Raw genomic sequence first — 20,052 nt, 5'->3', positions numbered from 1 at the left:
CTTTCAAGCGGGGCGGCTTCAGCTGTTTGGAGCGTGGGAGGCGAGTCCAATTCGGCCGCCCTGCAGGAACTGTTGAGCTTTCCTCTTCTTCGGGCGAGCTGAGGCCGAGACCGAAACCGCCCGGCTGGGCTCCCACAGCCCCCGCGGTGCCCCCGCTACGCCCAGCCGAGCGCTTTCCACGCAAGGACTCGCGAGGAGCTGCCGGAGCGTCCAGCCCGGCTTCGGGGCGCCCGAGCAGCCGCGGAACGGAGGGAGGCGCGCCGGGCCTTCCCCGCCCTCGCCTTTTGTTCAGCGCCGGCTCTGGCGCGCCAGCTCCGTCTCGGGGGCAGCGGGGAGGCCCTCCGGAATCCGGAACGGGGCGGGAGGCGCGCGCACCCCAGCTGCCCGCGGGCCTGGTCGAGCGCGCGCACGCGCAAAGGGGGAGCAAACCGGGAGGGCGGCGGGTCCCCGCCTGGCGCTCCTCCTTCGTCGGCCGGCGGCCCTTCAGCCCTGAAAGAGCAACGCGGACGGACGGACGGGCGGCGGCTGCAACTCCGAAGACGTCGGGGCTCGAAGGGGCAAGCCTGCTTGACAGGTGCGGGCGGGGCGCGCAGGTAATGCAGGAGGCGCCTCTCCGCTGCCCGGGCCACGTTGAGGAAGTCCGGGCCGGCCAAGCGGGAGCTGGAAAGAGCGGCCGCGCCTCTCCGCTTGACTCCGGCCGGCGAGGCTCTGGCAGGGCGGAGCTTCCTGGACGGCTGACAGAGGCCTCGACGGCCCGGCAGCCCCCTCCCCGCTCCCCACCTGCCTGGACGTGGCGCATTCCGCGCATTCCTGGCTCATTCCTCCCGCACCGGCGCTGCGGACTGGGGGAGAGGAACGCCGCGCGCAAAAGCCGGCCGGGCCGTCCCTGCCGCCCACCCCCGCCCGCGCACCTGCGCTCGGGCCAGCGGCTCTGCTTTCAGGCCAGGCGAGCCCCCTGCTCCCTCCCAGAGCTGCCGGTCTCGGAGGGGGCGGGCGTTGCCTTCCTTTGCTGTTGCTTGGGAGAAAAGGGCTGTCCGGTCTCTGGAGTAGGAGCTCTCAGGGTTTGCCTGGTCCCGCGGCTCCGGGAAGCCGCGGAGATTTCCTGTAGCTCCGGCCTCCAAGCAGGGTGGGAGCTCTGCGCCCGGGACCTGAGCTGCCGCTGAAAAGGATCCCAGGACAAGTTTGTACCTTGCAGGTTTGTTGTGAGGGAATGCAGGCAGTAGAAGTGACCAGTCTGCTTGAACGTTGCTCTGGGGTGGGCTCTGGAATAATCTGACCTGGGCATCTTGTAGCAGTATCTACCTGAGACGCAGAAGCTTTGGACTTGGGGCAGCTATCACGCCCGGTCCTTCTCCCTTCTCTGGTGGGTCTGAGGAAAAGTCCTTCAGGAAGAACGCAAGGTTCTGGGAGAACCTAGTCCTCTCCTGATGCTGATCATGCTGCCCCCTACACCAGCCATGCCACCCTCTCCTTGTGGCTTTTCTCCTGCAATGGAGCTGTGGCTGCCAGCACAGGATGCTGATTTGAGCTGGGGAAGCAAGTGGGCCGCCAGTCCCAAAAGCTGCCTTCCTCCTTTCCCAGGACCAGTGCTAGTTTTGCCAGTTTTCTCTTTGAACCCAGGAAGGCCCCAGAAAGGCACTTGGGGATAGCAGGTCCAGCCTGTGGCTCTTGGCCTCTGGGTAAACCCAGACCTGCCTGATCTTTGGGCTGAGGCAGGGAGCGCAGCCAAGGCTCAGCACAGAGGTGGCACCAAGGGCTGAGCTGGGTTTTTGGAGAGCCTTGACCTGCTGGTGCAGAACAATTTCTGGCAGAGTGGATCTGGTGCTGGCCAGCACAATTGGGACTCTTCCCACCTCCTGCCTTTGGTTGGATCCTGCGTCAGAAGCTCTCTGGAAGCCCGGCTGCCGTGGGCGGCTGGGCTTGGGCTTGGCCTGGCTCTGGCCAAGGACAGCACCACCCCCACTTTTCCCAGGCTGCCTCCTTGGTTGGCCTTGAAGCCTTTGGTGCTCCTCCAAGGCTGGAAGGGAGTCAGTTGTTCTCCTCCCCCTTTCCCCCCTCTGGCAGGGTTCAGGAGAGATCAGCCCTGCAGGCCCAGCCTGGCTGGAGCTCACCCCTTGGCCTCTGCTGCCCAGCCACTCAGCCATACAAGGAGCTCATTCTCTGGCAGCACAGAGAAGAAAGGCGCCTTGTGGCTGACAAGGTACAGCTCTCCTCTCTCTCTCCCTCCCTCCCTCCTCAAACAGAGCCTGCTTGTCAGGACTTGTGGCTCTGAGTAGGAAGGAGAGTAGGGGGAACAGCCAGGCACCCCCTCCCCCCTGCCCCCAGGAGAGTTCCTCTGCCTAGGCAAAGAGGGGGCCGGGAGACCAGAAGCCCTCCTTTCTCTGGGCAGTGGCATTCTCCTCCTTGGGCAGGTCCAAGACAGACAAGGCAGCCGCTTTCTCTCGTCTCTTGAAAGGACCCTGGATTGGGGTGGGGTGGGGTGTGCCAGTGCTTGGGAGGGAGAAATTCCCATCAGGCAGTGCCCTGCTAGCTCTCCTGGGCCAGTGCAGATGTTGGGCTTGCAGATGGCAGTGTGAGGTTTCCCTTTTTGCCCTCAGAAAGGGGGCAAAATCTCTCCCCTTCCCCCAGGAAGGGAGAAATGCTGGGGGATGCTGAATGAAGAAGGATTATCCAGGTAAGTCACGTTCCATGACTTGGAAGCTGCCTTTACTGGGCATTTATTTATCAAATTCCGATACTGCCCATCTCACGTTTACTTTGCCAACTGTTAATTTCTCCAAGATTCTGCTGCAGGCAACTGAGAAATAGTGGTAGAAGATGAGGAGACAGTAGCTGGCATTGAAGCAAGGGAATTTGGAATTGGGGTGAGGGCACAGACACCGCAACCAATCTTTGGCAGGTGCAGAAGGGGTTGGATGCAGGAGCTCAGATTCTCCTAGGGATGTCGCAATGAAAACAAGCCGTGGGTGACCCCATGCTCTGTAGTGATAAAACACAACTGTGCCTGTAATTGGTTGCCAAGCAGTTCTTTGCAATATTTTCAGAGGGGAATTGATACTTGTCTCTTGCAGAGAAACACCCAGGAAGCCTTGAGCTTGTATACAAGTGTTAAGACTGTCATTGCCCACTGGTGACAGTGCCATAGATCCAGCAAAATGTGTGCAATGATGCAGTCTAATCATTATGGTGCCACCATATCTTGGGCAGAAAACAATGGAGAGAAGTTAGCTTTTTGTTGAACTTAAGGAAGCTGAAGATAATTTTAGATATTTGTGCTAATTAGTTAGTCATGAGATAAGTTAACCTTGTATGTGTCAGGAGGGCTGCTTAAAGGCTCAGTTGCTCCCTCTTCTTCCCCGCTGCTGAAGAGCAACTACTTAAAAGCTGAAATACATATCTTGTTCTTGAGAAATAGGTACACTGTTATTTGTGCTTAGAGGGGAGCACTCCAGAAATGTTTCTCCTGGACCACGCCTGGCAGAGCAACAAACTCCCCTCCTTCCCTGCAGAGAATGAAGGGCGAGGACCAGAGGCCTCCCCTTCCTAGGGAAAGCCTTGACCTGTCCTGCGTTCCAGCCCCAGGACGGCCTGCATCTTGTACGGGGCTTGAACCTCGGGCAGTCTGTGGCCTGGCACTTCTGACACAGGCTTTCCCTCCTAGGCCAGAGGAGTCCCACCATGGAGACTTGCAACCACAACCTGGCTGCCCCTCCCTGCCAAGTACAGAAGCCCATTCAGGTGAGCAGGTGCCCTGCGAGAACCCCCTGCCTGTCAGAATGTGCTGGTCCTCCCAGGTGGCAGTGGTGGCTCAGGAGGGGACCCCATTCTGTCCTGAGGTTTCGCGGACTGGAGAGTGAGCCAAGGAGTGTGAGAGCCCCCTTTGGAAGCCCTTCCTGAGTCAGCCAGTGCTAATGCCTGCCCAGCTTGCTTTCCTCTCACTGCCCCTTTTAAAGCTGCTGGACAACTTGCCCTCTTGCCTTTTCCTACTCTTCCTGGCAATCATCTTCAACTCACCTGGCTGGAGGATGGTAATTAAGAAAGAGGGAGGGGTTTGCTCATGCCAGGAGTGGCCAAAAGGGAAGCCATACTGCCCTCTGCTCTTGCCCGCTTGAGGAGGGGGCCACGCTGCTATTGACAACCTTTCTCCCCTGCCCTGCAGAACAGCCTCCTGGACCTGACCGAGACGGGCCGAGGCCTGAAGGTGCAGACGCAAAAGCCGCACCTGGTGAGCCTGGGCAGCGGGCGCCTCAGCACTGCCATCACTCTGCTGCCTCTGGAAGAGGGTATGTCTCTGTAGTCTCGGGGGCCTTCCCTTCTCTGCTCCCCCTTGAAGGAAGAGTGCCACCCCCGCTCACACAGTCTCCTTGCAGGCAAGACCGTCCTGGGCTCCGCTGCTGGGGACATTGTGCTACAGGGGGCTGGGGTGGCCCCTCAACACTGCTTCATTGAAAATGTGTGTGGGACTCTCACACTGCATCCCTGCGGTCATCCCTGCGCCATTGATGGGCAGCCAATCACCCGCCCCACCCGTTTGTCCCAAGGTAAGGAGAGGAGAGGCTCTGCTGGTCGGATACGGAGAGACCTGCACACTCATTATGCTGCCTTGGGCCAAGTACTTCCGGGAATGCTCGGTTCTGGATTCTGATGGGAGTCAGTGTCAGTTAGTGCAGTGTCCCTCTAGCATTTGTGTCTTCCTGTAAACGTGGGCCCACTCCATTCCCTGGCCGGTGGACTTCCAGTTGGGCTAAGCCTAGTGCTGCTAAGCTCTGGAGTTTTGGGGAGGGGAGAGTCCACCTGAGGTCCAAAAAAGAGGGGTGCTCCCTCCCTGCCCCACAGCTCTGGGGAAACATGGCAGAGCCACACAAAGCCTTAAGGCAGAGGGCGTCTGCAGAAAGGAGCCCTCTAAGGTTGGCCTAGGAGCTCTTTTGAGGGTGGCAGGGCAGTGATCAGTCTCCTTGCGCCCTGGGTCAACACTGAGTAAAAAGCCTCCCTGCCAGCTCTGATCATCACCATGGCAACCGCATCCCTGGCAAGGGGAGCAGCTTTGCTGGCACAAAGGAGAATGAGGCAAGAGTTGGGCAGCGGGGGTGGGGGTGGTATTTCAGTCAGCCAAGGTTGGACAATTGCTAACAGGAGGGAAGCAAGACCCTGCCCAGCCATCGCCTGTCAGTGAGACCCCAGCTGACCTCTGCTCTTGATGGGGTTTTTTTGTGGTGCTCTGGGCCTGGGTTCTCGATGGCCCCTCTGAAGAGTCTTTCCTGTGGCTGGCCACCCTCCCTGAAAGTCCTAACTCTGATGGTCTCAGAGGGGAAAGTTACCCATCTTTATATTCAAAGAAAGCTGCAGAAGCTCCCCGTAAAAAGAGGGACTTCCTGGCCAAGAGCGGCTGCAGCGGGATCCCTTGCAAGTCAGGCCGAGTGGGCCCTGCCTGTCTTTGGGGCTGACTGGCGGGAGCAAGCGCAGCCTGGGGGTTGGGGCTGGTTGGGGGGGTCTCTTGGCCTCTGTAGATGCAGGCTCAACTCAGACGCCTGCCCCAGGTCCCTTTCCATCCAAGCTGTTGGCCTTCAGTTGGGCAGGAGGGCCTTGGTTTACAACAGCATTTGGGGCCAGAATTGCGAGCCATCCATCCATGATGCAGTCAGGAAGTGCAATGTCACACGCATGTGCCGCTTAGTGACGGGTGATTCTGGCAGTCCCAGTTGCCATTGTTAAGCAAATCACTGCAGGTCAGTTGTTAAGAAAGAATGGCAGGGAAGGAATGTTTGAAGGCTCCATAGGGAGGGATCTCTTACCGAAGGCAGCAGAGCCTGGGAAGAGCCCCCTCGAGGGGGGGAGTTCTGTGAGCACTGGTCCCCAACAGCTGTCCCCCCCCTCCCCATTTTCTAGTTAATTCCTTCTTGCTGTTTCTCATCCGGACTCCAACAGAAATTACCAAGTCAACTTTTCCAAAGACTCATCATTTCCTGTCTGAATCATATTTTTGGTCTGACCAGACCCTGGAAAGAGAACTTTGAAAAGGAATTGGCCAGAAGCCTTGGCAAGTAGCCAAGTGGCTTTTCTCCCAGAGGGCTCACCCTGCCCCTGCTTCATCCCTTTGCAGCCTCCGCTTCATCGGAGCCTCCGCTGCGCTGGAAGGCCGGCAGACTCAGGCCTGCTGGGTGGGGGGGATCCCCACATTCCCGCCCCGCGCCCTTGGCGCTCCTGCAGAGACTTCAGGTGGCGGCTGGGCCGGAAGGCTGAAGCTGCCGCGGCCATGAGCGGCAGAGACCCCACGCTCCGGTTCCCCCAGCTCTGCCCAAGCGAGAGATTCCCCCCGACTTTCCTGCAACTGGGCAGCCCCGCGGCAATTGCTCGGGAGCATGCAAAGGAGCGCCGGGACCAGGGCCCCGGTTTGGCGGGCGGGGCAAAAGCGGCTGGGAGCGGGGCGCGCGTGGCAGGAGCGCCGAAGGGGCCGGCAGAGCAGCGGAGCCGCCCTTCCACGGAGCCCGGCCAGGCCCTGCGGGCGGGCGGCGACGAGACGGGAGGCTCCGCCCAGCTGGCGGCTCCTCCGGCCCCGGGGATGCAGCCGGGGCGCCGGGCAGCCTGGAACGCGCCGCCACCCACCCCGCAGCCGGGGCCGAGGCAGCCGCCGAGGCTCGGCGCTTTCTGCCGGGGAGGGGCCGGGCGGCCAGCCAGCCCAGCCTCTGCCCACCAGCCGCCTTTCGGGGTCTTGCGCCTGGCTGGCTCCGGGCTGGGCACAGGGCAAGCGGCAGCCTGGCGCGCGGGGCGCTGCCGCAAGGGAGCCTCGGTGGCCAGCCGAGCGCTCTGCCGGGCTCGGCGCTTGCTCCCCCTCGGGGCGCTCGTCCTCCCGCCGCCCGGCCCCCCGCGTAAGCTGCTGGGGCTGCCAGGAAGGTCGGGCGGGATCCGGAGGGCTGCGGGCTCTGGACGGCCTCCCAGCAAGGGCTCCGCCAGCTCAGCCTTCCGGGCTGATCCCCGCAGAGCGCGATCTGGAGCTGGGCTCGGCGCCCCCTCCTCTTTCCCATTTCCCAGCTGGAGTACAGCTGCTGGGCTGGGGGCTCCCCCCTCCGAAGCCAGCGCCCCCTTCCTGGCTGGGGCAGAAGCCAAGCCCGCTCGCCCTCCTCCCTGTCCAGGATGAAGCACTGGGGGGCTCGGGGAAGATTTCGACATGAAATGCTGTGTTCTGGGGAAGGGGGGATGGGTCACCCGTTCCCCCACCGATCCCCCACCCTCCGCTGGTCTCCGGCCCTAGGAAGCCCCCTAAGAGCAGCAGAGTTTATGCCCTTCCCCAGTCCCCCTTTGCATGCGAGTTTTCTGAGTCACCACAGACCTTGAGTTTTGGGTGGGGTGGGTTGTTTGATGTGTTTGGAGCCCCCTTGCCCCCCAAAATGCCTTTTGCAGTGGCCATCTTCCCACAGAGCTTCTGCGGGATTGTCTATTAGCGTGTTACATTTGCAATCTCGGAGTTGGGGGTCAGTGTGTTCTGGTGACCAGGCAGACAGGATAAACCAAAATAGTAGATGGTTGTTTGTTTGAGGATAGCATACTTGGTTTTGGTTACCCTGGGGCAGTGGGCTTTGCAAGGGGAGGCTGACTTGCCTTCTGCAGCTGGAAAAAGCTTGCCAGGATTGGGCTGCGTCTCCAGAAAACTCAAGGGCTCCGTCTGCAGTTGGGGTTGCTGCTGAGCCCTTGGAGGCAGCAGATTTCTTTGGGGGCTATTTCTGGGAGATGTGCTCTGAGATGCCCCCACTTCATCCAAGTATGCCAGGATCCCGTAATGGTCCCACAGCCCAGTTTGTTGGGGGTCAGGTCTGATTTTGGGCTGGGTGCAAGCATTCAGGAGAAGGCGGTTAGACCATACAAGCTTTCTTTAGCACATCAGGGCTCCGTTTTTAGTAACTTTCCATTTCATTTGTTTGCTCCAGAATTGGCCAGAGAATTGGTGCCAACGGAGCATTTTTTTGGTGGCGGGGAGATTCAGGACCGCAGAATTGCGGTTTTCCTTCTGCTTTGTCTGCGATATTTAGGACTCAGAGTCAGACTAAGTGAAGCCTGAAGGCTGCTGCCTGGCCTTCCGAGAGTGACAGCTGCTGAGGGGACAGAGGGTCTTCCAGGCAAGCTGCACCCCCCTTGGCTAAGGCATTGTCTCCAGATCACTCATATTAGGGGAGGGCACAGGCCTGTGTGCTGAGGCTGTGTTTCCTGACTTCAGATCCCCCTCTCCCAATTGTAGGAGCTGATCTGTCTGCCGCGCCAAGGATCCTGGAATGTTATTCCTGCAGGTCCCCAATTCAATGCAACTCAGGCTCTGCGCTGCAGCAGGCACAGCTGCTTAGTGGCTCAGACGGGCTGGAAAGCTGAGGGGGGGAGGAGGAGGAGACCCCCGGGGTCTTTGGGTTCTACTTTTCCAATACTAAGCCTGGCTGTGGCCAGAGCTCTCACTGGCCTCCCACTCTCCATCACATGAGAGTGCTGCCAGCTGGATGCCCACCAGAGATCCTCTCTGGCATGGAGCAGCCATTGCCAGAGCTTCAGTGACCACTTGGCCCTTTCCTGGCTGGGCCTGGCTGTTGCACCCAGGGTAGGACTGGCTGGAACAGGCATTGCGAGGAGGTGAACTTGCATCAACCCTACTAAGTAGACCATGAAGGGAGATCAGCTCCATACTGCTTTTATTGAGATGGGTAGCAATCAAGGGATCTGGCAGTCTGATTGTGCTGGGCCGCCTCCTTACGTTTCAGCAAATTAGGGAGGCATCTTCCTGAACCACTTCCAAACAATATCTGGACATTCTGGACTTTTAAAAACGGCTTCTGCCTATTTTGCCCAGGCATCGCCTCCTGCATCTCTCTGTCAAGGGCACCGCCTCACTCTCTGCACCCATCCTTTCCCTGTGTGGGCTGGGGAGCCTGCAGCAATTGTATCCATCGGAGGGGGTGGGGGTCAGGGGAGAAAAATCATTTTTGATGTTCAGCACCACAAACTGAAGAACAGCTGGGGGGATGGTCTATTGAGAGCACCTTCAGACTCATTCATACGAGGTTTTGCAAAGACACCCCCCCCCCGGAAGGTCCCAGTTCTGGCATGAGCCAGCTGGGAGGGCTGGACTGAATTGCAGCTGTGGGCAGAGGGTCTTTCCTGGACTTTGCAGCTGGTGGCAGTTGTGCGCTGGCCTCCTGGCCACCCTAGCAGCATTGCTGAGCCTCTGAGCAGTCTCGAAAGGCAGCCCCACAGAAGGCTCATTGCAGTCGCCCAGCAGTAGGTAGGACGCCCTGAGGCCTGGAGGAGCAAAAGCTCCCCAGAGCTTTCCAGAGGCGACTGCCACTCTCGGGGCGCACAACACGGCTGGACTTGACCTCTCCGTGGGTCTGCTTGGCTGATGGGGCTTCTTCTCCCAGGGCACGTGATCTGCCTGGGCCGGGCCACCTTCCTCCGCTTCAGCCACCCAGCTGAGGCCAAGTGGATGAAAAGCCAAGCGGTGCCAGCCGAAGGGCAGAGCCCAGGGGCCCCCTGTGGGCTGGGAGCAGGTGGGTCCTTCGCCTGAGAGGGTCTGGTGGGGGAGGGGGTTCTGAAGGGGCCGCCTGGCTCCTCTGCTTCTGGCTGAGGGGCGGCAGGTTCCTCCCCAGCCCCAGTGGGTGGCAGACCTGATGGGGACCTTGGGCTGGCCTTTCGGAGGCGAGGGTGCTGGGTGGGCTTGGCCTCGGGGTAGGGAGCTCAGGTGCTCTGCTCCCGAAGGGGAAATGGGGAGGCAGCTGAGACTTTTCCCTTCTGAGACTCCCATCTCTTTGCAGCAGAGTGGCAGAGCCCCATCAGCGGCAACTCCGAGAGGGCATCGCTCTCCCTGGTCAGTTCCATTGAGAGAGACCTGCAGGGCATTATGGATTCATTGGTGCTGCAGGAGGAAAGTGGTGATGGGAGCCCTCCGTCCCCAACAGCCGTGTCTCTTGCGAATGGCAGAGGGGGCTGCTCCCTTCTGTCCCCACCCCAGAGCCCCAGCAACACCTCCATGGGATCCACCTATGAAAACGCCTCCTCTCCTCCCTTCTCTCCACTCTCCTCCCCTGCCAGCAGCAGCAGCAGCTGCCGGAGCCCCTTAACCAGCTGGCAGGAGACGGTCCCTGCCCTCCCCCCTGCGGTGCCTATCCGATCCTCCAGTTACTGCCATGCTGCGTTGTTGCCCCATGGGGGGGCTTCCCCAGACCCTTTGAGCAGTTCCAGTGGCTTCCTAAGCTCTGCTTGCATCTCAGGGAGCCCCCAAGCCGAGAGGAAGGTCCGGCGGGATGGCCCCACAAGCCCCCTGCCAAGGCACAAGGCCCAGCCTCCTGCAGAGGATCCCTGTCCCAGCCAGCATGGTGGCTCTCCACTGAAGGAGAACCGACTGGGTAGCCCTCGCCCACCATCACCCCGGAACCCCTGCTCGGCCAGAGCTTTCCAGCTTCCCGGCATGCTGCAGGGCAAGGCTGCAGCCCTCCAGGACCCAGGACCCGGGCCCTTCCCGGAAATACTGCCCGTCAGAGTTTCCCGACCAGCCCAGCTGGGGAAGTCAGCCTGCCAAGGGTCGGAGCTGCCAGGTGTCGCCTCTCAGTCTAGCCGGGGCCAGCGTCTCCCCGAGAGTCCCCAGCTCAGACGGCGGCCCCTGGAGAGCATGCGGGAACTACCCCCCCTCAGCCCAGCCCTGGGGCGCCGAGCAGTCTTGCCGGCCCCCGGAAGCAGCCTCTCCTCGCAGGGCAAGCTTGGGGAGAATCCCAGGAGGTGGAGGAGGGAGGCATCTTCCGCTCCCCCCTCTTCCTCCTGCCTGAGGAGCCGCAGTCCCTCACCTCCCTCCATCCATGGAGAGCCCACCCAACGCAAGCCCTGCGGTGGACCTGGCCTCAGCTCTGCCTCCAGCTTGGGGTCCCTTATCCTGCCCTCGGATTCTCCCCAGCCAAGCCGCCAGAGGCCTGGGGGGACCCAGCTGTTGGGCCCCACACAGGAGCACAAGCAGAGCACGCCCAAGCTGCTGGGCATGCACGAGAGCGGCCTGCTGGAGTACCACCGATGGCAGCGCCAGGAGCGTCTCCGGGAGCAAGAGATGGAGCGCTTGGTGAGCAGGGGTCGAGCTGGGGAGGGGGCTTCAGCTTCACTGTGGAGAGCTGGGGAGGCCGGTGCGAAGGATGCGTGGCCCTTAGTGTAGGAAAGGTGGACGAATCCTGTCCAAGCAGACTTAGTCTCATAGGCTGAGATGGATGCAGGGGAGGGAAACATATCAGAGGGCCAAGGGGAGGGGGCTGCTTTGGGAGGAGGGAGCAGCTTTGGGCATAGACACAGCTGGGTCGACACAGCTGCCGTAAGCCAGCCTGCTCCCTCCTGGCAGGATGGCTGGTAGGGACAGAGCAGCTTGGCTAAGCCTGGCCAGGGTCAGTCAGGTAGCAAACCCAGTTGGCACAGGGGTCTGGGTGAGGGGCGTTCCTGTGCCAGGCCCTTCCTTCTACCTCACCAGCCTCTTGTGACCCTTGCTTGTTCTCTGGGCAACCAGGAGCGCCAACGCCTGGAGACCATCCTCAGCCTGTGCGCTGAGTACACTAGGGGGAACACTGAGCTGGGCCACGAGGGTGGCGCCAATGCTGCTGCTGATGGGGCGCTCCCACCACCAGGGAACAGGCCCCCCCAGGAGCGAGGGGAGGAGGAGAACTTGCAGGAGGAGAGCAGCAGCACCGAGAGCGCCGGCCAGGAGGTGAGGAGGTGGGCAGTGGGTCCCTGTATCCCCTGACCGGCTGCCAGGCATTGCCATGGCCTGGGAGACAGCCTTTCCCTCTGGAGGGAGGCTTGAAGCCCTCGCCCACACATGCAGGGGTTGCCACTTCCTCTGCAGCACGAGGTGCCACCCGCTCCAGAGCTGGCCCTCCTGGAAGAGGAGCACACCCGCCTGCTGGCCAGCACAGACCGCCTCAAGAGCCGCCTGAAGGGGCTGGAGCAGCAGCTGCGAGAGACCGCCTGGGAGGTGAAGGGGGAGCTGTCCTGCCAAGAGACTGGCAGTGCCGTTCATCCTTGGGGGGCAGGGAGAGGCTGGTGGCTGGCAGTGCTCATGCAGTTGCCATTCTGCCCTGCCCAGGCGGAGATGGAGCAGGCCCTCCTACAGGGTGAACGGGAAGCTGAGATCCTGCAGCTGCAGCAGGAACAGCAGGCGGTGCAACTCCTGCAGGAGCAGCTCTCCAGTCTGGATGCCAGCGCTCGCCACGAGCGGGACAAGGTAAGTGGCCGGGGAGCCTCCAGCCTGGCAGGTTGCTGCTCAAGGTGATGGGGAGGGCAAAGCCACCCTCCCTTTGCTGCTCACTTAGTGGGTTCTGCCCTCCTGATCCAGGCCTCTCGGGCTTAGCGGGAAGGGGTGCTTTACTAGTCCCTAGAGGAAGCCCTCCCTAGCTCTGGGGGAAAACCCTTTGCGTGTCCCAAGGTAGAAGCCATCGGTAGCCTGGCGAACTGACAGGTCTTGCCAGGAGCAAATCAGCCTGACCCCAGCCGCCTCTGCTGCTCACCTTTGGTCAGGCAAAGGTGCCCATGCGGCCGTGTTTACTGGGTTCCCCCAATGTTTGCTCACACAGGGAGCCTGAGGGGCAGGGAGCACACACTCCGAAGTAGCCCAGCCACTAACATCCCGGCCAACACTAACTGTGCCAACCCCTCTCTTTTCTCTCTTGCGTTCTCTCTTTCTCTGTCTGCTCGCAGCTTTGGGGGGGTGGGGGATCTGTCTGGGCCAGGAGAGGCAGAGCTCACGCTCAATTGTCCACTCAGCCCTGGGGGTAGCCCCCCTTCCCTTCTAGGAAGCCACCAGTGCTTGGCATTTACAGGCCATCTGGGGTGGCAGCTACGACCTGCTTGCAAAGGGGTGACAGAACTGGAGCTCCCCCCCCTCTTTTTGCTTGTATCCCTGGCTGAGGCCTTGGGGACAGGCTGGTCATCTGGTCACATAGGATCCCAACCCAGATTTGGTCTCTGAGAAATGCTTGAGAAGTTGAGCTGCCTGTGGAGAGCAGGTGATGCCCCGTACTTGTTTATCCCACCCAGGCTCCTATCCAGAGAATGCTCCTTCTGCTCCTCCTAGGAGAACTTCCACCTGCTTTGCGCCTGGAGACTGGGAAGTCCTTCTACGTGGAGCCCAATTCTGAGGCTGGTTCCCAGGCTGAGCAGCCCAGGGGAACCAAGGCCCTGCAGCAGCCTCAGGTGTGACGGCTGCATTTGCATAGTTTGCTATCATGTGCTCCTCAAGTTGCACTATCGATCCTGGTTTTGAAAGAAAAGACAGAGATAACGGGAATCATGCGGGGTCCACTCCTTACAGCATGTGCCGCAGAGGCCGATCTCTCCTTTCTTGAATGCCTCTGGCAAGACAGACCACAGGTCTTGGCAATGGAGATTTACCCTAAGTCCGACCAAAGTCTGCTTCTTGGTGAATGAAAACCATTATTTCTTCTCCTGTCTTCCAGAGCCAGTTTATTTGAAAATGGCTACCATGTCTCTCCCTTCCCCCCACCTTTCCTCCAAGCTAAACATACTGACAAACACCTCCACCTGTTCCTTGTAGGTCTTTTTTTCCAGGCCCCTTATCATCCTGGTGACTCTCCTCTGGGACACATTCGTTTGTCAGTCTCTGTCCTAAATGTGGTGCCCAGAACTGGACACGGTCTTTTAGGTATGGTCTGATTAACACAGAATAAAGAGGCACCACTGTTTTGCTTGATCTTGGCATTATATTTCTGCTGACGCAGCTTCAGCCAGCTTTTACTTTTTGGTAGCAACACCACCTGTGGCTCATGTTCAGCTTGTGATCCATTCAGACTCCCGATCCTTTTACTCATCCACTGCCCGGTACAGTTCCCATTGCCGCCTGCCATCCCACGCTGATGATTTTGGTTTTTCATCCTCAGATTAAAGCTTTGCATTTCTCCCAGGTGAAATTCACCTCTTTGAATTTCATTGCTTTTTGCCCAGCAGTTGATCTCGTCAAGATGCTCCCGGCCTTGGTCTTGTCATGGTTGCTCCTTTCCGTCCCTGGAAACTGGCATTATTCCAGGGGCTTCCAATGCATGCTTCACCTAGCCGTCCTGGTTTTTTTTTAAAGAAGTGGGGGATAGATGCAGAGTGAGACCTTCCATGGGCTACAGAAACATCTCGGGTACAAATCTGGGTTGGCCCTGCTAGAGACGCATTTCCCTTTGCCTTGACTGACTCATCTGAGCTTCCAACAGCCCAGAAGTTGCCAGGATCTGGAACGATATTTCCTCCAAGGGCCAGATCCAACTCTCGTGTCTTCGGCTTCACTGCCCAGGATCGCTTCCAGGGCAAGGCAGCTTTCGGATGTCTGGGGCAGAAGGCCAGATAAATTGGCGGCTTCTCCACGCCTGGGCTTTACACCACAGGAGGAGGAAAGGTGTAGGTGCCCTGGCAGCTGCTGGCGAGGGTGGCTGGCAGACCCCTGGTGGAGGCAAGACCAAGTCCTTGACCCCCTTAATCCAAGAGCCTTGCTAACCCCTCTTTGCATGGCCTGCTCCCGAGAAGCCTGTTTTCTCCCCTCTTCGTGTGTCGTTTTCTCCCGGCTTCAGGAGAGGGAAAGGGTTGATGCCGAAAGGAAGGCGCTTGAGAAACTGCGGGCGTTTTACTCTGAGCTCAAGAGCCAGCTTGAAAACTGCCCCGAATCAATGAGGGAGCAAGTGAAGGACGAGATGCAAAGGGTCAGTGCCCTCTCTATCCCCGCCCACCTTCCGTGGGGCAGGGGAAGCTAACTCGGGCCCACTGGCAGCAGTGCCCCTGCAGAGGCTTAGCAGGAGTGCCCCTACCCTGTCTCACACACAGCAGCCAAGTTGCCTCAGCGGCCTTGGGGGATGGAGAGCAAGGGCAGCCGGCTCGCAGAATGGATCTTGCTGCCCAGCCTCGGGAGAAAGAGGGGGTGCCAGACAACTCCTGCCCTCCTCACTTTTGGCTTTGGAGCTCCTGGCATTTGTCCTGGGATAGTTGAGAAGAAGGGTCCTTGGGCTGTCTAGAGAACACTGGCTCACCCCATGCTCACGGACAGCCTGCCAGCCGTGCTTACTGGCAGGGAGCCGATCAGGCCAGCCTCGCTCAGACTGCCGCCTCTAAGCAGCCACGTCCTGCACAGGAAGCGGAGGCCCTGGAGACGGAGACCAAGCTCTTCGAAGACCTGGAGTTCCAGCAGCTGGAGAAGGAGAGCCGCTTGGAGGAGGAGCATGAGATGCTGCACAGCGAGGCCCAGGGCCGCCACCGTCTGGCCCGCCGGAAGGTGAGGAGCCCAGAGCCCCCGCTTGCAGGGCTTGCAGAGCCCATCCGTGGCTCCGCTCAGCGTTCCTCCTGTCTTCATGCTGCAGGAACGCTTGGCTGCTCTGGAGGGCCAGGCGAAGCAGCTGCGCCTGCAGGCTGCTCAGGAGGCTGACCGGCTGCACCAGGAGAGGAGGGCCACCCTGCAGCGGCTCCAGCAGGTGAGCGACATGGCAAGGGGCAGTGGTCACAGAGGAGGCCTGGCTCTCACCGCCATGGGGAAGAGGACAGGTGCCCAACTGTGGGGGAGGCTCTGCTCCTTCCCCTGGCAATGCAAAAGAGGTCTGGAGGGGTTCCTCTGACCCTCCCCCTCCCTGTTCTGCTTTCCCCAACAGGAGAAGGAAGCCCTCCTGGTGCTGGAGCAACGGTTCTGTGCACTCACTGGCAGTGCTGTCTTTCCCAAGGGCTCGAGTGGCCTCCGAGAGGTTCGAGGGGTCTGGGGGAGGTCTGGGGAGAATGTGCCCAAGGAACCATGGCTCTGCCTGTCTGATTCTCAGCAGGGCTTGGGGCCTGGCCTGGAAGGACTGCCTTGGTCCAGCAGAGGGGTGCTGGAGGTTGGACATTGGCACAGGACATTGCAGCATCCCCCATATTACATATTCCCCACTTTTGGAGCTTCCCCATCAGGCACATGGCAGGAAGAGAGAGGCAGGCTTTGAGTTGCAGAGAAGATTGGACTCCTTGGCCCATTTCAGTTCAGCTTTCCACAAACCCTGCTTGGGCCGATTGCAGGCCCTGTGGTGTCCTTAGAGGCGGGGGGGGGGCTCTTCCAATGCTCCCCCGGCCTTTCTTTCTCCCTCTTCTCTGTAGATCCCACAGCCCTCCTTTTTCCTCTTGTAAATGGGGTGCGCTTGGCATTCGTGGTCTGGACCCCCGCAGGTGCTGGGCAGTTGCTCCTCGAACTGTGTCCTTGGGCAGTCTAGCCAGTACCTTTCCCAAAGCTCAGCTCTGGCCTGCGTCTCTTGGGCCAAGATGGACAGGAGGTGTAGCAGCCCAGTTGGCCCCAGTTCCTCCCGCAAGGAACCATCTGGGGTCAGTGGGCGAGCGGTTTCTGTCCCCCACCTTGCACCCCCTGAGCACGAGCCACCAGAGTCTCATGGCTTTTCTCCCACAGGGCTCTCCACCCCCAGCGGGCAGAAGAGGCAGCCCCCCCCGCAAGCTGACCAGCACCCTTCTTGACCTCGGGAGGAAGCGTGAGGCGTCCCTGCTCCACAAGGGTGGGTGATGCCTCTGTCCATGTCCATCTGCAGGACCCTGGTCCCTCATGGTGGGTGGACACCAGGTGAAGTCCTGCTGGCACTGAGCCTCCCTTTCCCTGGGCCTCTTTGCAGGGCATCGGGCAGTTCAGGAGCAGTGGCAGCACCTGGCTGACCTGAAGCAGAAGGCGGCAGTGGAGTGTCAGGCCCTGCGAGGGAGGGCCCTCTTCTCTCCCCTTGTGCCCCACTCTGTCCTCCACCATCACCCCTTCCCGGGCCAAAGTCAACTGGCCGATGACCCTGAGCCAGCCTACGACACCCTCAGCCTGGAGAGCTCGGACAGCTTGGAGACCAACCTATCTCTGAGTGGGAACTCAGCCTGCTCACCCGACAATGCCTCCAGGTCAGCCCCCCCCCCCCAGTCACCAGACTCCTACAAGGTCTGCCCACCTTCCAGGTTCTCTCGCCTGGCCTCTGGGTGGGCTGTGCGGCTGACCTGCTGCTAAGTGCAGACCAGACCCGAGAGAGGAGGGCTGGGGGGTAGGCAGGCTGGGTGGGCAGGCAGTGACAACCGGTTGGCCTTGCAGTGCCAGTGAGGCAGATGCCAGGAAGATCGAAGAGATGGAGAAGCTGCTGAAAGAGGCCCAGGCTGAGAGGTCCCGCCTGATGGAGTCGCGAGTGAGGGCGGGAGCAGAAGTCTTGGGATGGGGATCGCTCCGAGTTAGCCTTCTAGGAGAGCCATTCCCCTTGCAAGCCAGTTGTGGAGGGGACTCGAAAGGCGGATGGTCCCCTTCTCCCTAGTGAATTCTGACCCCATCCCCTTCCCCAAGTGGCGGGGCTGCACGGACGGTGGGCAGGGGTGGTGGGCAGCTTCTGTCCATGGCCGGGGATCCAGCTGTGGACCTGGGGGCAGAGGGTGGGTGGCACTGTGGACGCAGTGGCCCACCCTTTTGTCCCGGCAGGAGCAAGAGATGGAGCTGCGTCACCAGGCTTTGGAGGACGAGCGGCGGAGGCGGGAGCAGCTGGAGCGGCAGCTGCAGGATGAGACGGTACAGCGGCAACAGCTGATTGAGAGAGAGGTCAAGATGCGGGAGAAGCAGCTGGCTCAGGTGTGCAGGAGTCCCTCCATGCCCCCCCCAGAGGGCAGGGCTGTCGCGTTCCCCATGGAGAGGGAAGGCCTGCGTCGCTGTCCTGGCACACCTGGCCAAGGAGGAGGAGGAGGCTCCGGGAGATTTCTTTCTGGGGTCTGGGAGTCCAGCATTGAGCTTGGGGTAGGCGGACTTTCTTCCTGGCTGCAGGAGCTTGGGGGGGGGCGGCAAAAGGACTTTTGGCCCCTGCTGCCAGCTCTACTGCACCCGTTCTGCAGGCCCGCCCCCTGACCCGTTACTTGCCCATCCGCAAAGAGGACTTTGACCTGCGCTTGCACATCGAATCCTCTGGCCACAGCGTGGACACCTGCAGCCACATCATCCTGTCGGAGAAGCTGTGCAAAGGCTACCTGGTCAAGATGGGAGGCAAAATCCGGTCCTGGAAGAAGCGCTGGTTTGTCTTTGACCGTCTGCGGCATACCCTCTCCTACTACGTGGGTGAGGCTCCCCATTCCTGCCACGGCCAGCCCTCTTGCCTTGTTGCTCCTCTCAGCCCTCAGACGGGCTTCAGCAGTCTCTCTCTTCCTCTCCCCTCTGCAGACAAGCACGAGGCGAAGCTGAAAGGTCTCATCTATTTCCAAGCCATCCAGGAGGTTTACTATGATCACCTCCAATGCGCAGCCAAGGTGAGACACAACCTGGGCAGGGAGGTGGCAAGGGGGGCACTCTGAGCGCAGCCCTAACACCCCCCTCCCCTGGGCTGCACTTCACCTGCCTTTACCTCTCCTGCAGAAGAGATTCTTCCCTGCCAGCCTGTCCATGGTAGGGACCCATCCGTTTCCTCTGGCTAGCCCAGCAACCCTGCATGATCCTGAATCCCCGAGCTAAGAGAGCCATCCAGGAGGGGAATATTTGGGCTGAAACTCCTTAGGGACCGGGGGAGGGGGGCAACACCGGGGGCAGAATATGGCACCATCTTATCAGTCAACCTCCTTGTGGCTCAGGTAGCGTGCAGCCCCCTTCGGCCTCAGGGAATCGCCTGAATGCTAATGCTGACAGCTGCGTGGGTTCTTTTGGGCACATTTTGGCTGCCTGGGCAAAGCTTACCAAAAGCTCTTGCGTTGCGCAGCTGCCATGGGACTCCTTGCTTGCCGCCCCCCCCTTCCAGTCCCTGTTCCTGGAGCGTCTTGTAGCAAAAGCAGGGTGCTTGTCAGCAGCCTCCCTTGCCCACGAACTCCAGGAGGACACCCACTCCACCCCCAGCTTCAGAGGAGTGGGAGCCTTTTGCCATTCTCTCTTCAGTGAGAAATTGTGTGGCCCCTTCCTTTTAGGGCTGCAGCGCCACTTTTGCATTTTCTCTGCCCTCGAGCAGAAGTGGGTTCTTGTGCCCTCCTTAGGCTTGGCATTAACTCTGCCTGCTGCTCGGTGGGGGTCTACGGCGGCAGAAGGCACCCAGGCAGCATCTCTCTTCTCTCGGCAGAGCCCCAACCCTGCCCTAACCTTCTGCATCAAGACCCACGACCGGCTCTACTACATGGTGGCCCCCTCAGCAGAAGCTCTGCGCATTTGGATGGATGTCATTGTCACGGGAGCTGAAGGCTACACCCAGTTCCTGAGCTGAGGCAGCGGAGCCATGAACAGCCCCCGATGGCCGTCTCTCAAGAGCTTCCCACGGACAGCCTCTGACCGCAGGCATGGACCCCTCTGCCATGGGTCCCTGGGATGGACATGCGAGTGGCAAAAGCAGGGCACTTGTCAGCAGCCTCCCTTGCCCACGAACTCCAGGACGACACCCCCCCACTCCCCCAGCTTCAGAGGAGCGGGAGGCAGGGACCAGCACCATCAGGCTCTGCAGTGCAGGGCTGGCTCCCCGCTGGCCCAAGGCCCGTGCAGACAAGGCCCAGAGGTCATCTTGGATCTCTCATCTCCAGGGCTGGCCGCCTCTTTTTTCAAAATGGAGAAGCCACTGGGAAGAGTCCCCCCTTGCAGCTGTGGGTTGCTGAAATTGTTGGCTAGAGTCTTTGCAGCCAAGAGGCAGGAAAGCAGAATAAAGGCTTTTGCATACTTTCATCCATATGGTCCTTGTCTCATTTAAATAATGGTCTCAGTCAGTCAGCCCATCAGAGCACATTTACAGTCAAAGACCAAACTGAAGAAAGAGAGCAACAACACACTCGGCCCCCTCCAGGCCAGGTGTGTCTTTTTCTCCAGGGTGGAGGACCCTTTGCAAGGCCGAGCTGCACAATGATCAGAGGGGGCCCCTCTGGCAGGATTTGGCTGGAAAAGGGCGATCTGACTCCATGGTGAAGTGGGTGTCAATGATGGGGGGGATGCTGCCTCTTCCTGTGATTCCCCAGCAAGTAGCCCAGAAGCCCCCAACTCAGGCAGACTCTGAATCACAGCCCCTTTAAAGCTGTCCCTGTAGACTTCAGGATCAGCCCATGAGATGCGCCTTCCTTTTATCT

The 20,052-nt window shown here is 60.1% G+C and overlaps 1 protein-coding gene across 1 annotated transcript; it reads left to right on the top strand.

Annotated features, from left to right (window-relative positions):
- The first annotated feature begins 444 nt into the window (after positions 1-444).
- Positions 445-19,634, top strand: PHLDB1 (pleckstrin homology like domain family B member 1). Its single transcript, XM_070952311.1, has 20 exons — positions 445-593; positions 3,662-3,738; positions 4,160-4,283; positions 4,371-4,541; positions 9,396-9,524; positions 9,789-11,080; positions 11,513-11,710; positions 11,849-11,977; positions 12,089-12,226; positions 14,574-14,702; positions 15,128-15,268; positions 15,354-15,464; positions 15,639-15,728; positions 16,418-16,520; positions 16,635-16,902; positions 17,087-17,177; positions 17,462-17,608; positions 17,866-18,085; positions 18,188-18,273; positions 19,068-19,634. Exons 2-20 carry the CDS (start codon positions 3,679-3,681, stop codon positions 19,206-19,208), a joined length of 3,768 nt encoding a protein of 1,255 aa, XP_070808412.1. The 5' UTR covers positions 445-593; positions 3,662-3,678; the 3' UTR covers positions 19,209-19,634.
- The last annotated feature ends 418 nt before the right edge of the window (positions 19,635-20,052 follow it).

Source organism: Pituophis catenifer, unplaced genomic scaffold (genome assembly GCF_029215685.1).
Source record: "Pituophis catenifer annectens isolate HBS135680 unplaced genomic scaffold, rPitCat1.0.hap2 SCAF_12, whole genome shotgun sequence".
In the NCBI taxonomy this organism is placed as follows: Eukaryota; Metazoa; Chordata; class Lepidosauria; order Squamata; family Colubridae; genus Pituophis; species Pituophis catenifer.
This window is presented reverse-complemented; position numbering and strand designations above follow the sequence as displayed.